The 17,109-nt window shown below is 30.5% G+C and overlaps 1 protein-coding gene across 2 annotated transcripts; it reads left to right on the forward strand.

Annotated features, from left to right (window-relative positions):
• Positions 1 to 788: 788 nt before the first annotated feature.
• On the forward strand, positions 789 to 9,714 carry LOC126847523 (glucose dehydrogenase [FAD, quinone]-like). 2 transcript variants are annotated; one of them, XM_050587831.1, is made up of 8 exons: positions 789 to 982; positions 3,430 to 3,667; positions 3,779 to 3,901; positions 5,791 to 6,046; positions 6,122 to 6,279; positions 6,878 to 7,428; positions 8,067 to 8,332; positions 9,328 to 9,714. In XM_050587831.1, the coding sequence occupies exons 2-8, from the start codon at positions 3,494 to 3,496 to the stop codon at positions 9,696 to 9,698; spliced, it is 1,899 nt and encodes a 632-aa protein (XP_050443788.1). In that variant the 5' UTR covers positions 789 to 982; positions 3,430 to 3,493; the 3' UTR covers positions 9,699 to 9,714. The 2 variants fall into 2 exon arrangements, with proteins under 2 accessions (XP_050443788.1, XP_050443787.1); XM_050587830.1 differs by having other exon boundaries at positions 3,430 to 3,901.
• The last annotated feature ends 7,395 nt before the right edge of the window (positions 9,715 to 17,109 follow it).

Raw genomic sequence — 17,109 nt, forward strand, 5'->3', positions numbered from 1 at the left:
TTTAGGTTTTAGAATACTTTTGCCGTGTTGCATGAACGATCATCATTAAGTGTTTAACGAATCATTACAAATTATTATTATTATTATTATTATTAGTTGTAGTAGTTCCTTTAACTGCATTTAATAGTCCTCGTTTGGTCTGTTGCATTTTAATGAACCGTTAAATTTGTTCAATTGTAGCTTCGATGCGGCGCTGATGACGTGTGATTCTATTTGTTAGTCAGTAAACACTACAAATTTTGTAATACTGGACCAATTTCTTTAAATATTAATTTTATAAAACAAAATTTTTGTCTATTTAGTAGTTTGAGGAAGGGGTAAAAATGAAAAATGTCATTTTTTCACTAATAAAAAGTTGTTTTGTTTATTGTGTTTTCTTAGCCATAATTTTGAGACCTTTTAGTTGAAGACTTGGTAGGACTTAACAATTAGAGAGATCTTATTTGTTTGAGTTTGTGCGTTTTTCAGTTTATTTATTTAATTTTTTTTTTTCGGTTTACAGTACACCAAATTTGTGAAACGACAACAGAATTAGAATAATATTTACAGAACAACTTAGGCACGATGATCATCTTTGCTGAGAAATTAAATAATAAAGAAAACCTTTTTTTAAAATTTTGTTTAATACCAAAACTAGTAACTAGGTTATGATACAAGCCAATTTCCAGACGTCAGGCCAGTTGCGCGTTTTTTCGCTGCTGGAGGGAAGTACAGCGATATCACGCTTGGCTCAGTAACACTAAAATGTTCAATTGCCAACCAATTGCTAATCGAATAGATCATGTGGAACGTTTTATCTCATGTTGTGTTTGTCGTCCAACATTGATCGTTTTTGTGTATTTACCGAACGGTCGTTGGTTATATGTTGATAAAAATAGTATTTATTTTATACAAGTGTGATATTGTATTTTATAATTATCAAAGACCACAGTGATTTCGACATAAGACGATGGAGGATATAAAAACGTTATTAATAGACCAGGTATTTATTTTATTTTTATAAAATTAACTATCTTATATTAGTTTTAACGTTTGGCATAGACTTTGCAGATTTGTTAATAAAAAAAAAAAAATTATTAAAATTATAAATTTAATAACACCAGTTATAACTTACATTTACAATGTGAAACGTTTAAAAAAACTATTTTCAATTACTTAATTACATTTAATTTAAAAAGTTAAGTTCAACTAAAAATTACCAAAATTAAAGAACTTGTTTGAGAAATAAAATGTTTTTTAAATAAATTGAATTTAACTTACACTCTTACTTGAAGTTTGAATAAATAAATGTTTTTCAGTTATTTTTGTTAATTTAATTTAGTTTAAAAAAAATTAAAAAAATATGTTTTAAGCAGAACAAATAGAAATATCCATTAATAATGGTTTATGTTATTATCAATCACATTTGAAACATTTCTTATTAAACAAATTATATACAAGTACTTACAAGAATTCAACTGTACTTACTGAGAAATAGCATGAAAATTAATCAAACTTAGAAGTATTTTCATGACTTAAATCAAGCATTTTGTTAAACGTTTTGGCGCTGTATGATAAAATGTTCTATTAAGAATAAAGTAATAGTTGAAATTTGGTTGCTCAGGTTCAACTAACCAAGTAGTGTGTCCAAGGGAAGAAGGTGTTAATTATTTTCAAAAACTTTAGTATAATTGACTAATTGTTCCATTTTTATTTCCATTAGTTCATCAAGACGGATCTTAATGTAGTAAAATAAAATGTAAATTCCCAGGAATAATTTTAATATATGCGCTGAAGTTGTAAATGATACAATTTATTCTAATCGATTTGTGTTTGAGAGCTGTTTAGTTTCTATGTTTGATGAAATAAGTCAAAAATGTTTTATAGTTTTACCTAATTAAGTGTGAATTTAAAATTTGAAGGAATAAAATAATATTTTTAAAACTCAAAAAATTAAATTTGTTTTACAGTGATGATATTACAAAAATTTATTTAGGTATTATGGAAATAGTCAAACTGAAACGTTCACATTTTACAAAATCATATGCGAAATTGTCTAATATAATAATATAACGTTTAAACTTATTTTTGGTTGCTTCAATACTCTGTACACAGTACACGCACTGTTAAAAATATAAAAACTTATAAAACTCTGCAGCGAAATTCGAGTTAGTTGTTGTATTTTCAGCTTTCACGAAAAAATTATCATTACTCAATCTGCTAACGCTTATTTGTATAGGGAGAGCGTGATCGAATTGGACATAGGAAAACACTTATTCAACCGAAAAACTTTTCTCTGATATTTTCTGTTACAAAACTACACATTACAGTGCTCTGTTTAAAAATAAAATAAGTACTAAACACAATAGGTACGTTAAAAAAAACCAAAAATGTACCATAGAAATTGAATTTGCCAATACATGTTTAGTATTTTATTTTAAATCTTATAAATCACTTATATTTTTATTTATAAAAAACGTAAAATCTTCAAAATTTCAGCCTTAAGATCTCGATTTATTCAATCTTTTTTTACGAATATATGTATTCAAGATTGAAGATTCAACTTGAGTTATAAATAAATGTAATCATAAGTAAAAAAAAATAACTTTAATTTAAAGGCGTATAAATAACAAAGTATTTTATTTTAACTTTAATTGTTTTACTTATTATTTAAGACCTACACCCTAACCTAACCTTGAAATACCAATATCTGATTTTTATAACATAATATAATAAAGATTTTTATCAAAACTTTTTTAGTTAAAAAATAATTATTTTATAGAAAAATGTATTGCAAAATTAAATATGTATTATATTCAATAGAGCTCATTTTAATACATTTATGCAATAAATAAATACGTTTTTAGTATCCAAATAATTATTTGTAGCTACTAATTTATAAAAGCCAAAAATGTATCGTAGATATTTGGATAATTTAATTATAATTGAAAAATAGTTGATTTAGTCGTGATTAAACGGATGGATAAATAATGAAATAACAGTACATTTTTGAGTGGTGAATTTATTTTTGAAACGTTTATCGGATTAATATCAAACTCTGGTTTTAAGTGACATATTTTCAACTGGTCAAAGGTAATTGCATTTTAAACGGTAATGCTTAGGTTTATGAATCCTGGGATGTTGGCAGGGTTTCTGTTCATTTGGGTCAAGTCCTGATCACAGATCACAACTGCCTTGCATTAATAACAATAAAATATAAAATCGACATTTAAAGATGTTATATAATAGTGTTGTTGTTACACCAACCCGGATTTTTAAATCCGGAAATCCGAATTTCTGAATCAGAAAATGACAGAATTTTCGGGTATTTGAGTTTACATTTGATCAACACAGATTAGCGTCCAGTGCCACAGTTATGTAAACATTTTAATTTAAGATAATATCGTTCAGAAGGGGGGAATCTTAGATGTTTTTTTTTTATACTTTTAGCTTCTCCGGAACAGCTAGAAGTGCGGAATTCAATCTGATACGGGATCGCTGGCGAACGGACAACATGACTAAACACTACTCGACGCCGTTCACGCCCAAGGATGTGACGGGCATGTGCGTGCAAATGAAGAAGCCGCTGCAGGCCTGCCATACGGAAAACTTTGTGTTCCTGCGGTTTCTCATGCACCTGTTCGGCTACACCGTGGACGGACCGGCCACCAAGTCTCCAGCGAAACATGTACTACCACTACCACAGCAGCGGTCCGAATATTATTCGGCACCGGAGCCCGAACACTTTCTGGCCGGTTATGAACACGTGTTCGATGAATCAATTATGTCGGTTTTCCAGAATAAAAGGCGACGGAAAAGAGCTGCTGCCGGAGAGCCGGAGGAGTACGATTTCGTCGTGGTCGGCGCCGGGTCGGCGGGTTGCGTCCTGGCCAACAGGCTGACAGAAGTCAAACACTGGAAGGTATGGCGAATCTAGTTTGTTCGATGGGAAAATGCGCACCGTTTTCACAGTTTGGTAAACGCGTATACTTGATAATTATTACTGCGTGCCAGGTATGCGCCGGTTCAATTACCAGCTATTGACTATTTAAATACAACCGTACACACATACACTGTAAAAAAAAAAAAAAACGTAAGATTTTTTTTTATTTAGAACCACCGCCGCCACCACCGCTTGAGCACAACCAGAGTTGTGCAAATTCTTTTTCGAATAAAACGTTATTCCGACAATTTTTTCACAAATTATTCGAATGCCTCGTTATTGTTTTCCTGTATGTACAGAAGAGTGGTTCTAAAATACAATAAACAAATTAGATCAAAAAACCGTAAATTTGAAAAACTTTAAATTCAACCCGTGCCCCCCCACAAGGGCTGAAGTTTAAATGGGATTTAACATAGGATCTCGACACTTGTGCACAAATCGATGCATACTTTTTTTCCTACTCGTTAGTTTAAGTGGAAATTTTGATGGTTTTAAAGCTTAGAGTCTGCTGAACACGTACGCCAGTACATAAAAGTTCACACCTGTCAAAATTTCTGCTAGAAAATTTAACGAAAAATAAATGTATTTTGGTTATTTTTTTGGGTTATTTTCAAACAAGAGAAAGGTTTAAATTTCAGAATCGACTTTTTATAGACCACTTTAGGATACAGTTTTCATATACATTTTCTTAATGAAGTATATATTATATTTATACCAAATTATGTTTTAAAAAATAATTTAAATAAAACACTTACACACACTATTTCAATAATATGTTTGGAATTATTCGAATAACTTTTACTTGAATAATGTGTTATCTAGATGATTATTTAGATAACGTTTTATTCGAATGATGCACGACTTTGAGCACAACGATCAGTGATACACATTGTATTAAGTAAAACTGCGGAAATAGGCTTGTTATTCTTTATTTTTGTTAAAAAACGCACCACGCTGTTAATTTCCTTGACGCCGCCTATATAGTTATGGTAATTTACACGCCTTGTAAGTTGTAGCACACACATAGATAATATGTTTATTTACATCTATAGTAATTTGTGCACATTTGTGAATCGATACGTTCTTAAATAATATAATATATATATATATATATATATATATATACAGACATTATACGAGTAAACAAGTAACTTTAATATAATATTATATTTATTGGCATGAATACTCATGACGAAACGTAGTAAGTAACTGAATGTTTTCGAAGAAGAAAATCGCGGCCGATCGGTATTCTTTTAAGAGATTTACTTAATAAAAACATCATACCGAAGATCTTTAAACAACTTTCGTCGTACAGGACACTTAATTTCTTGTTTGGATCTATACTTAATCGTTTAAAGTATTATAGACGTTATGCATGGGATGTTCATGATTTGTAAAAACATGAATAGATCAATAGTAAATTTCATACTGCAGTACAGCTTGAACAATAAGTGACTTTGGAATGCGAAAACTGCTTTGAAAAAATATTAAAACACAAGTGCATCTCATCGATATAGTTTTATTGGTAAAAAATACTTTAAACTTTTAAACCACGAGGGTTTTAAATTTCCCGATTCAAAGTAGGTATTTAGAAAAGTGTGATTTTTTTTTTAATTTTTCCTCTCCGAAGTACTTCTTCTAACAAGTCGACACAACCGCACATCATATTATTACACTTGCTCGGCTCTACATAGAAATCACCATCATAATATATTCATTGATGGACTATAGTTCTATTTCATTTTACTATTGCGCTTAAATCGTTTTATTTACAAACCGTTCGGCACGAAAGAAAGGTGTGGTATTATATTTTTTTAATTAGGGCGTTTGCTCATATGTTTTAAATATTTTTTTTGTTCCATTATTAGGTATTGCTATTGGAAGCCGGCATCGAAGAACCAGAATTTTCTTCGGTACCCGGTCTGGCTCCTTTGCAGTTGAATAGCAGAATCGATTGGAACTATACGACCCAACCCGACAAGCACACGTGCCGTTCCAGACCGGGTGGTGCGTGCAATTGGGCTAGAGGTAAAGTCATGGGTGGTTCTAGTACGATAAACTATATGATTTACACACGAGGTAACATGGAAGACTATAACGAATGGGAAGAAATGGGAAACTATGGTAACTAGTAATAGTACTTTCCAGTCAAGACAGTGAATTATTGTTACAACAGTTGTTTTGCTATGGTTTCGGTAGGATGGGGATACGGCGAGGCACTTTATTACTTTAAGAAGTCAGAGGACAACGAAGATCCAGAGGTTTACAAGAAGAATCCTCATTATCACGGCAAAGGAGGGTATCTGACCGTCGAATGGTTTCCCTACGTGGACGCGACCGCCGTCGCTTTAATACAAGTAGGTATACTCACACAACTAAAAGCAAATCCGAATTATAGAAAAAATATTTTTTGAATTTATGTAGACTATGCTGTAGAATACATATTTTTGTAATAAATTTGCATTTCAATACCAAAAATTAAATTTTAAAACCAGAAATTTGATTTTTTTTTTTGGATAGTTTGGAATTATGTCACGTCACTAACGCAATGTTATAAGTTATTGAAAAATGTATTAGTAAAAAAGTTGTAAGCCATTGAAAACATTTCACGGAAAACAGAAATCATTGTGACTTTTTATTAAGGAGCAAAGGTTAAGCAATATTTTGACGAAAGTTGACCAAGGAGACATTTAAATTTTTTATTTTTTCCACAATTCATTGATTTAGATAAGAAAGTTTACTCCTGCCCTCGATTAAAGATAGAGAGCGCCACAAGATCGTGCGACAAGCGACTAGTACTTTTATATCCGCTTTTTCAATGCTCGTTGGGCAACTATAAGTTAATCAATTTTATTTGTCATCCATTAAGGTTGTAATATAAAATTACGTTATTTTCACTTCGACGTGGAGTTCAGAAAGAGTTGGTTTTTATTTTATCGACACGGGTTTGTATAGGCTTGGAAAGAATTCGGCTTGCCATACGTGGACGTGAACGGCCATTCCCAAATTGGAGTCACTCATCTGCAGTCCACGGCCAGACACGGTCAGCGGATGAGCACAAACACAGCGTTCATACGGCCCATAAGGAAAAAACGGAAAAACCTAACGGTTCTGACCGACGCACACGTCACAAGGGTGATCGTCGACAACAAGCACGCGGTGGGAGTGGAGTATCTGTTCAAGAAGAAGATGCGCAAGGCTTACGTGAGAAAAGAAGTGATCCTGAGCGCCGGCTCGTTGAACTCGCCGAAGATACTAATGCTGTCCGGTGTCGGACCCAAACGCCATTTGAAGGAAATGAACATTAAAGTGGTGAAGGACTTGCCGGTCGGTAGGAACCTACAAGACCACGTCACGGCCGACGGCGTGGTCATCAGAGTGAAGAAGACCGCCACCGACAAGCCGTTGAAAGAGAAAAAAAAAGACGCCCTTTTGTATAAACACAAGAGGAAAGGTCCTTTGGCCGCCACCGGCCCGTTGCAGTGCGGTGCTTTCATTCAAACCAAGTACGTTTTGTCAATACCGTTGTAGACTTAAGGCGTTTGTGTACGCAACTTAACGTACATGCCGTATGTTTTCAATACACAGTGAAACGTTTTATGAAATCTTTAAATTTGTATTCGCTAATAATTATTATTGACTGTCGTGCAAAAATTATCCGAACTAAGAATAAAAGTTTAGAACGACCCGTTTTTTATAAATTAAAAAACAATTATATTTATCCAAATAATGTCCGCAACTATGAGTAGTGTTTTTTTTTTGTTTTAATATCACTATTTCATTTTACAAATCGTGTAAGCAGAGTGCCTAGTTTAAAGACCACGTCGTAATTTATAATTAGAAAGCAACTATTTCACTGTGTATTGTTAAGCAGATTTTTTTTTTAATAAAATCACTACAAAATCTTCTAATTCAACGTCAACCATACAATACGAATTCTCTTTTGCTGGCTATGCATGCTAAATTCCAAAAATTCTAGTGTCATTTGCTGGAAAGGTATTTTCCATTAATGTTCATCCTTATCTGGTGCATTAGACATACACTATTAGTCTCGTTACTCGATAAATTCCTAAACATTAATTATGATTTAATCACAATAATTGCACGGTGGATTTAAAAGTGATTTACCAATGTTTTTCGACAGATATGAACACTCTTTGGATCTACCAGATATAAATTATGCGTTCGACAACGGAAATGCGAAAGACTGGATTCTTGATCCTGCCAACGCGACGGCAATGGGGATGTCTCCGGTTTCCTATTATGAAGCCATTAATGTCAGACCGATTCTGTTGAAACCAAAGAGCAGAGGATACTTGTTGCTGAATAATACTCATCCGGTTTGGGGTCAACCTCTGATATATCCGAGATTTTTCACAAAAGGAAATGATCTTCAAGTGCTCGTCGAAGGTATGATTTCGTTTTTGCATGAGATATAACTCATTGTTGTTGTTATTGTTATTAAATTTACACACGGACGAGAATTTCCAGTGAAACGATTAATATTCGTCCATTAGCCAAAACGATTGTGTAAGATTAGCATTTTTGACATTACAAAATATTTTATTTGCTACTCAGTTTAATTGCGTATAAATGCATTAGGTACGCTTTATTGCGGACCTTAAAACGTTAATATGGAGTTTAATTCGATTTTAATAACGTTGAATACATTTTCTAGTGTTCATAAGAAGCTAACCCGTGTGTCAGTTTAATTGTGTTACAAACTAGCTGTTAACACAATGTAGAGAAGTGTCAAAAGTCTTTGTTGTTTTGTTAAATTGAGCATTTAATTGACAATTATTATCATAAGTAATTTAAACCATTTTCAAATTTGGTAGCCAATTTCCAACAAATCCTTTTTTAACAACATCTCCCTATTTAACGGGGTATGGAGGTTTTTTTAACTTGTTATAAGCAGCCAAGTGGTTTTAATTTACATTAATAGTTATACCTTATAGTATATTTTTTATGACAGTTTGGTGAGTTCCTGGGAGATTCTCCGATTTGCAGAGTTGAGTTTTTACAAGAAATCATCTTTTTAAATTACTTTTAATAATAAGTAATAATCCTAGAGGTATGTGATCATTTTGTAACAGAAGTCTAATATTAAAAAAAAAAAAAACTAGTTAAATCCAAAAATTCTGCTAATCTACATGATCAAATAAATTGGGGTAGTCCACATAACTCATTAAATCCAGATATCCAATCCCACCCCTAGTGTTAATATCTGTTGATAACTTAAAGGAAATCAAGTGTCTGCGACCGGTTTTAAAAGATAATTTTCTATCACTTTTTATTAATTTTTTTTTTTTTAGTTTTGTCCTTTTGTACGGCGAGAACGGCTCTCTGTCCTCGACAGAACTACAAAGGGCTTAATATTGTTTGTTGGTTTTTTTTCTGTCTAGGAATGAAAGTCGGGGCAAATATAGCGAAGACACACGCCATGCGTAAGGCCGGTGCTGTTCTGGTAGACCATCCGGCCAAAAGCTGCAAGAAATACAAGTTCGGCAGCGATGACTATTGGGCGTGTGTCATAATGGAATACACAACTACTATTTACCATCCGGTGGGTACGTGCAAAATGGGACCTGAGCACGACGAAGAAGCCGTTGTTGACCCTCAACTTAGGGTTTACGGGGTGGCTGGCTTGAGGGTGGTCGATGCGTCTATCATGCCCACGATTGTCCGGGGCAATACCAACGCCCCGACCATTATGATAGCGGAAAAAGCTTCGGATATGATAAAAAAATACTGGTTAAAAGACCATCATTTCTGATTTAACAGCAATTATTGACAACAAATTTCATTCGCCAACTTATAAGACAGACTTATAAAAAAAATCGTTAAAGTAATCAAAGAAAAAATATTACAATTGTTTACGTTTCTTAAAAAGTCTTAAAGTGACTGTAAAAATTATGGAACAAACGTTTAAATAATAGTATACAAATATATTTTTTTGAAATTCAATAACTCAAAATATTATAATAACGACTATATACATTTTACATACCTTTATAATTATTTACAAGAATAATATATTCCTAATCAAATACGTCATATAAAGTCTAATATTTAAGATGTTGCCGTTAAAACTTTTACTTAAAAATAATGCAACTAATAGTTTAAAAAAAATAAGGACTTAAATGCTTTTGTCATTAATGCCTTTGCCCTCTGTAAACATAAATTGTCTAATATTATAATACTTTTATTGGCAATGGTGATTAAACAATTATTATTTATACTAACACATGTCCAAATGAAGAAATATTCTTTAAACCTTCGTTCGTCAGACTTAACGCGATATTACTGTTTTATTTGTAAGCCTTATGTGATATTATATTAACTATCTTTATAATTGTAAGTAAAGTACTGTAATGAGCTGTCTAGAATATGCACCCTTTGTACAAATTATATTAAAAAAAAAAACAGAAATTGCAATTTTACTTATTTCTGTAAACTAATGAAAATTTAAACTAATATCTTACAATCTACTGACATAACGTACTCACAATATATACAGGTTTCTTTTACTGATTTCAAGATTCGATTTTTTATTTTTTTATGTACAATAAGTTACACATAACGTTAAGTTGTATTTGTATTAGAAATTCAACAAGTTATAATTTATCAAAATTAATTAGTTAATTTTTAAGTTAACTATATTTTTACTTTTTAATTATATCAAAATACTTATTTTTTTTTATTCTTAAATCGTTATGTTTACCTATTTAATACTTATTCGGGTTGAATGCCATAACAAAGATTTCAATTCTCAATCTTTGGATTTAAGAAGTGATAAATTGTTTAACTTGTTACGTTTATTATACAACATAAAATATAAGTAAATAATAGAAGAAACTTTAATTATGTATTATAATTTAAAAGACATCCGTTGATCGTACAATATAGTATATGTATAACAGCATATTTAATATTGTATTTTAGATTTGAGTTTTATGTTACTACTTAATATTATATATTTTTCTGTTTTTATATTATTATGATATCCCAAAAAAAGTTTTTTTTACCATATTAGCTCAATTAGTTTTTTTTGTATTGACAACACTAGTTATAACATAATCATAATAGTTATAAACCAATTGAATTCGTATAAATTCTAGATCATTGTACTTTAAATATTGTATATATTTAATATACAAAGTGTATAAAAACTGGGCAACTTAATGGCTTATGTACATTATTTTTTTAATTTAGGTTGAAGGGAAAAAAATATTAATTAAGTAAACAATTTGTCAAATTATTAATTAATTCAAATTTGTAAAATATTAAAATTTACTAACTATGTATTTAATTAAACTTAAGTAAATTAAAGGAAAAAGTTTTACATGATTTGAAATTTGTGTTATTCAAAAAATTAATGTTAAATAGTAAAAGGATTAAGTTATAATCTAGATTAGTTAATTTAGAAACTAAAAATGTACGTTATGATTATGTTAATAATAACAAAATAAAAGACCTAATTAGGATAAAAGTAAAAATATAATTTAGCACGGTAACACCTTGACTTGATATAATATTATTTTGTACATGTTTGATTGTAATAAAGGATAGACGAATCACTTGTTATATTATCACTAAATAAAATAAAAAAATGTTAATTTACTATTATTAATAATGAAGTAATAATTTATGAAATATTATTATTTATTTTATTTCAATTAAACTTAACATAATTTAACAACCAAGAAGAATATAATAAATGTTTGGAAATTTCATAATATTATAAATGACAGACAAAAAAGTAAAAAAAAAAAAACGAAATAATTGCAATTGTTTTCTAAAAAATTAAGTTAAGCTTGTGATCAGTTTAACATTTTACAAAAAAATGTTATGCAGCTTACATTATGTATACATATGAATAATACTTACAAATTATTATATTAAGGTATAAACGTTTCCCATCTACATTGTATCGTATAATAGTTATTTGATACAAAAACAAGGAAAAAGTTTTTTTTTTTTAAGGAGTTACGACCGCTGTATCTAAACGTGCAAATAGTCCTATAAAGAAGCTGTACCTCTCCCCCCCCCCCATTAGTTCTGGTGCTTACTTGTTTCACTTTTTCTCTACTTAAACTCTATTGGTGAATGCCAAATACAATTTAGTAGACGGACCGTTGCACAATAATGTGTCTAATTTGAAGCTTCATCATTTTAATGCGTTTACAACAGTAGTTCAGCGCGGTGAACTCATACTGTTGTTATAAGTATACTTTATGTCATTACTTTTACTCTCAAAGTACCTACAAGACAATCACGAGTCCTAAATGAGTTTGCAGTTGATCTGAGGATGTAAATAGATCATTGCGACTATGGAAATGCAATCTGAATGACAGTTATGAGTCAGCAAATTGTTTAATAAGCTAACAATGTATTATTATTATTACAAAAAGACGATTGGCCTACGATAATGTTACGCCTTTAAAACTAAAACGGATGAACTGTTTATTTATTAAACAAATTTTCTTAATCATACAAATGTGTTACTCAATATATAAACTCGTATGAGTATAATGCAAATAATAAGTGACAAGTCGATAGACGTGCAACAACATTATTCGTTTATAGAAAATTAAATAAAAATTCTTAAACACACTTTTTTGTACTGTTGCATAGCCGACTATAAAATACTACTTTTTTACCTGTTTATTACCTATTTGATTTCCAATCACATGGTATGTTGGAAATTAATTAATAGCAAAGCTGATTTATTTTTCAAGTATTAAGTATTATTCCGTCCAGAAACATATTTACAGTTATTAACAATTTTTGTTATTTTTAGTACTTTTAAACACAAAACTATTCATTACTTCTATGAATTTAATACACTATGCACCTACCAATAAAATAATACCACAACGGTAAGGTAAAAATAAATTCACACGCTATTGGAAACTATCCTAGAATTAAATATTCATGTTCTCGTGAAAGCTGTTAGATGATAATTTATATTATAAAACATAAATTAGAAGCTATTATTACACAACACATACACGTCACGGTTTTTAAATATAGCCGCTCGCATGGACTAACCTATACATTTAGGAAGCACAATATACAAATATTGTTATCCAGAAAAAAACGTTTATGTATACTTTGGTGTTATTAAAGTTAAACAACGTTATGAATTTAGATTAATTCCTGTAATAAACGTTTTCAAAAAAATATAACTCTGTAAAAAAAAAAAAAAAATACTTATATTTTATCGCAGTATAATATTGTGATGTTTTAATAGAACTATTTTATTAAGACACTCTATTACTGTGCTAATTATTACTAGAAATTGGTATTTTAATTTAAAAATAATAATATACCTAGGGACTGAAGTGCTACCGTAACGAAAGCGTTTAGTAATAAAAGTATAATTATAATATTTTATTAAACCAATCGGCCACGATCATCATATTTTTAATACCTATATAATTATTTTAATTTACTAATGCAGGTAATTTCATAACGGCTGCTGTTATAATAATATTAGAAAACATACATTAAAAAACACTCACATGATCCCAAAAATTGTGATATGAGTTGGCAACATTGTCACAGAATAGCAAAAAGCAGAAGGGTCACTTTCAATGTAAACAAAAAAGTTACCGCCATTTTGTGACGACCTATTTAGTATTATAATGTGTTATATATACACAGCAAATAATAATAATTTATATTTTATACATATTTGTATTACCATTTAATAGATATAAAAAAATTATAACGGTGTAGTCGTAAGAAGATGGCCGACGCGTTTTGTATGATAAGTATCTTCCCCGTGTTAATTTTTATCAGTGTCTGTGGCCTGACACTGTCTTATAGACAATTCGGTTTGTTAGCCTAAGTTAAATGATTATATTATACTGTATATATATAATTATTTCTCCCAAGTTCGGGAAAGTCTTCCATCGTTTTTTTTTTGCGTTTTCTAAAAATTTGTATTTTTTAATTATTCTAGCTTTGATTTCAAGCCTACACATAATATATTATGGTACATTTCCAATTATTATTGGAAATATGCGTTAATTATGTAGGTAACGACTGTTGCCTACCGCTGTTTGTCTGAAAGATGACCTATGCTGTTGCCTAACGACAAAAAAAAAGAAAAAAGAAAGCATGTGGTACTTACTAAATACGGTCGGTTATAAGTGTGTAGCTATAAATAAGGACAGCGGGAGATCTAAATTCCCTATTATTCAATGACTAATCGACACGTTCGGCGGAGTCATGCAATTACAATTGCTAGTGTACACTTCGGATACCGTTTTTGACACATTTTGTCATTCTAAAATAATAACACACACAATAATCATTATTACCCCTACCACGCCAAGCGTTTATCGCTGCTTGTTACTTTTTAAATTAAACAGGCACCAAAGTTGCACAATGTCGACGGTAGGTATAGAGTTGGTTTTGTTATAATGCGTATACTGTCTTAAACTTAAGGCAAGTGCAGTAAATAAACACCTTTTTTCCTTTTATCTTTCTTAATTTCATATTATATTACGGTTAGTACAATTTTCACTGAACCGATGATCTCTAGTACAGTGTACTTTACTACTCGAAAGTAAATGGTAAATACTAAATATCCTAATTTTTGCTGTAACCTACGCAAATGCAGTCGGAAATACTTAATAGTAATTTACATATAAATTGTTTTTATTCGTTGTTTTAAAATATGCAAGTTTTAAAGTGTACATTGACAACCGTACTACAATAACAATAAAAAATAAGACAATGCATTCATTTGTATCGACCAATCTGACTTTTACATTATATAAAACTATGTACTGAGATTATAAACACTTTGTACTAGCATGTAGTAAAAGATATGAGTTTATATTTTTGTTTTTATGACTGCCAATGAATATTGTTTTGAGATGTAATCATTATTAGAGATGAGTTTTTTTTTTATTGAAAATTTACAATCTGTATTAGTTAACATAATAGGTAAATGAGATGATATGTACAACAAAACAATAATATAATATAATATAAATAACAGAATGGCATGATAAGGGAGGCCATCCAATGATAGTACCCTTCAGACTAAATTAATTTAATTGAGATGAGTTTTAAATCCATTATTTATCTGCTAATTATAACCGGAACAGAGTATTGCGTAAAAAAAACCTTGACACCACATGTAAAGTCTAAAATGTCTACAGATTTCTATAAGGTACAGTTGTAAAGTATTTCTTTAAAAAAAACCAGATAATTAAGTAAGTAATCGTTATAAAAAAGTTGTGATAATGATCAATAATAAAGATGTTTAATACTTATGAAATTGAAGGGAAATCATATGTGATATGACTGTTTACCCTCATATTGCTTCTGTAAGTATACAAATAAAAAGATAGTAGAAAGTGTAATATAACTATCAAGAATTCTAAAATAAAACATAAAAATGCAGTTTTATTCAAATTTAGATTGTGTTTTGTTTTTTTTAAGTTTAAAAATGCTTACAAAATAAGTTTTTATAACATAATTTATTATCCAAGACATTTTACAATAACAATTTATTTTTCGCATCAATACTAGTCACATAAAAATAGTTGAGTGAATCATTTTTATTGCTTAAGTTCCATAAGTTGTACTTTTTAAACTATTATGATGTGATTAAATGTACAGTATTATACTTAAAACGTATTGTTATAAGGTTTATATTACATACTTATGTGACCTCATAAGCCCCCCACAGACATGATGGTTGAGCATCATATGTCACATTCTTATTAATATGTCATTATTTTATTATCTTCTCGAAGAACAAATAAATAAAATAAATATAATAATGAGTAAATCTTTAATACGCCATGTACTTCAAGAGCCACTGAACAATGCTGTTACTAATAATAATATCTTTACAATATAATATTATATGGTATTACTTAATATTATTATGATAACAAATTATTGATGTTCGTTACTTAATACATTTTTAATAGGACAATGAATTTGATTTGATAAAGATGGTTTGGATGTATGCAACGAAATAAGAGATTGTCAAAGGTAAGAAAATTAGATAAAAGTAAAAAAAAGTGAGCCTATAAGTGAGCGTGGTAAGATGTAACGGTTTGTTTTAGGCTTAGGTTAAGCTGATGACTTTAAAACCACTACCAAATGTTTAATATTTTAAGTTTAATTATCTAAATTTTTCACCGAAAATAGTCTTCATTGAGTAAGTCAACTGAACATTTTTCTTGACAAATATTATAAAAAATATGGTATAATGGCGTAGTGAGGTCGATGTGATGACAGGACTATAAGAATTATTATAACTGTAAGCACACATTGCATTAATGTGGTCATTTTCCCATTGTTTGGTTTTTTCTTTATAAATTAAAAAGTTTGCCTACAAATTTATGAGAAAACTGTACAAGTCACAGCCCCACTTTACATCTACCTATAGTAGACTTTTTTTTAAAAGAAAAGGTAAACTTTTTAAATTTTTGGCCGAAACAATTATCTTCCAGGTATGATTTCTGATCTGTAGACTTGATGAATTCGATAGAGATATCGTGGCCGAAGAGACATAATAAACAAATGTGCACTAACTATTATAAGAACAATACCTTTTCCGCTCCGTATCGAAGCTAAAATGATTATAGAGTAGTGAGTACTTAAGGACTTAGGTTATCGTCTCATAAAACACACTTGTTCTCGGTCTAAGAAGCACTTAGGTAGGTCAAAAGAGTTATATGTACAATATAATTCGGTATTCATCGCCGCGGTTAACCCAATTGTTTCCTTAGGCGTTTTGGTATTCTTTTTGAGAGCGCGTAACAATTTAATTACTCGGCCGGTGTACCAGTACGTTATTTAACGGCAAACGTATTCGGTAATATAATAATAATGTTATTACGCCTGCACGCTGATGATCAGGTACATAACATTAATACGATAACCGTATAATACTATTATTTGGGTAGGCATTGCAGTACACCTAGGTATCCTCCTGGGCGAGCCATTGATTCGCTACATATAGCGGCGAGTAGTCGTGACGTGTCACCTCTGCGGGTCTTGTGGGGGCTTTACGGGCTGTGCCGAGCCGGTGGTCATATACTTACTTTCACTGACGGTGGCAGAGGGGATATCCAAAGGGAAGAGGAAACGATAGCCGCTGCCTTATTATTATAACCTTATGCGATTCACACACACACTGACAAACGCCA

The sequence above is a fragment of the Adelges cooleyi genome, unplaced genomic scaffold (genome assembly GCF_023614345.1).
Source record: "Adelges cooleyi isolate 19-005CV unplaced genomic scaffold, UGA_ACOO_1.1 ACOO_flye_CR_arks_rails_tigmint_CR_PRNA_108, whole genome shotgun sequence".
Taxonomy (NCBI): domain Eukaryota; kingdom Metazoa; phylum Arthropoda; class Insecta; order Hemiptera; family Adelgidae; genus Adelges; species Adelges cooleyi.

Bases quoted from the DNA above. Each gene is read 5' to 3' on its own strand.
- LOC126847523 (XM_050587830.1), top strand. From the start codon at position 3,494: ATGACTAAACACTACTCGACGCCGTTCACGCCCAAGGATGTGACGGGC. The intron at 6,047-6,121 runs GTAACTAGTAAT...TGGTTTCGGTAG, and splicing joins GGAAGAAATGGGAAACTATG to GATGGGGATACGGCGAGGCA. The intron at 6,280-6,877 runs GTAGGTATACTC...GGGTTTGTATAG, and splicing joins CCGCCGTCGCTTTAATACAA to GCTTGGAAAGAATTCGGCTT.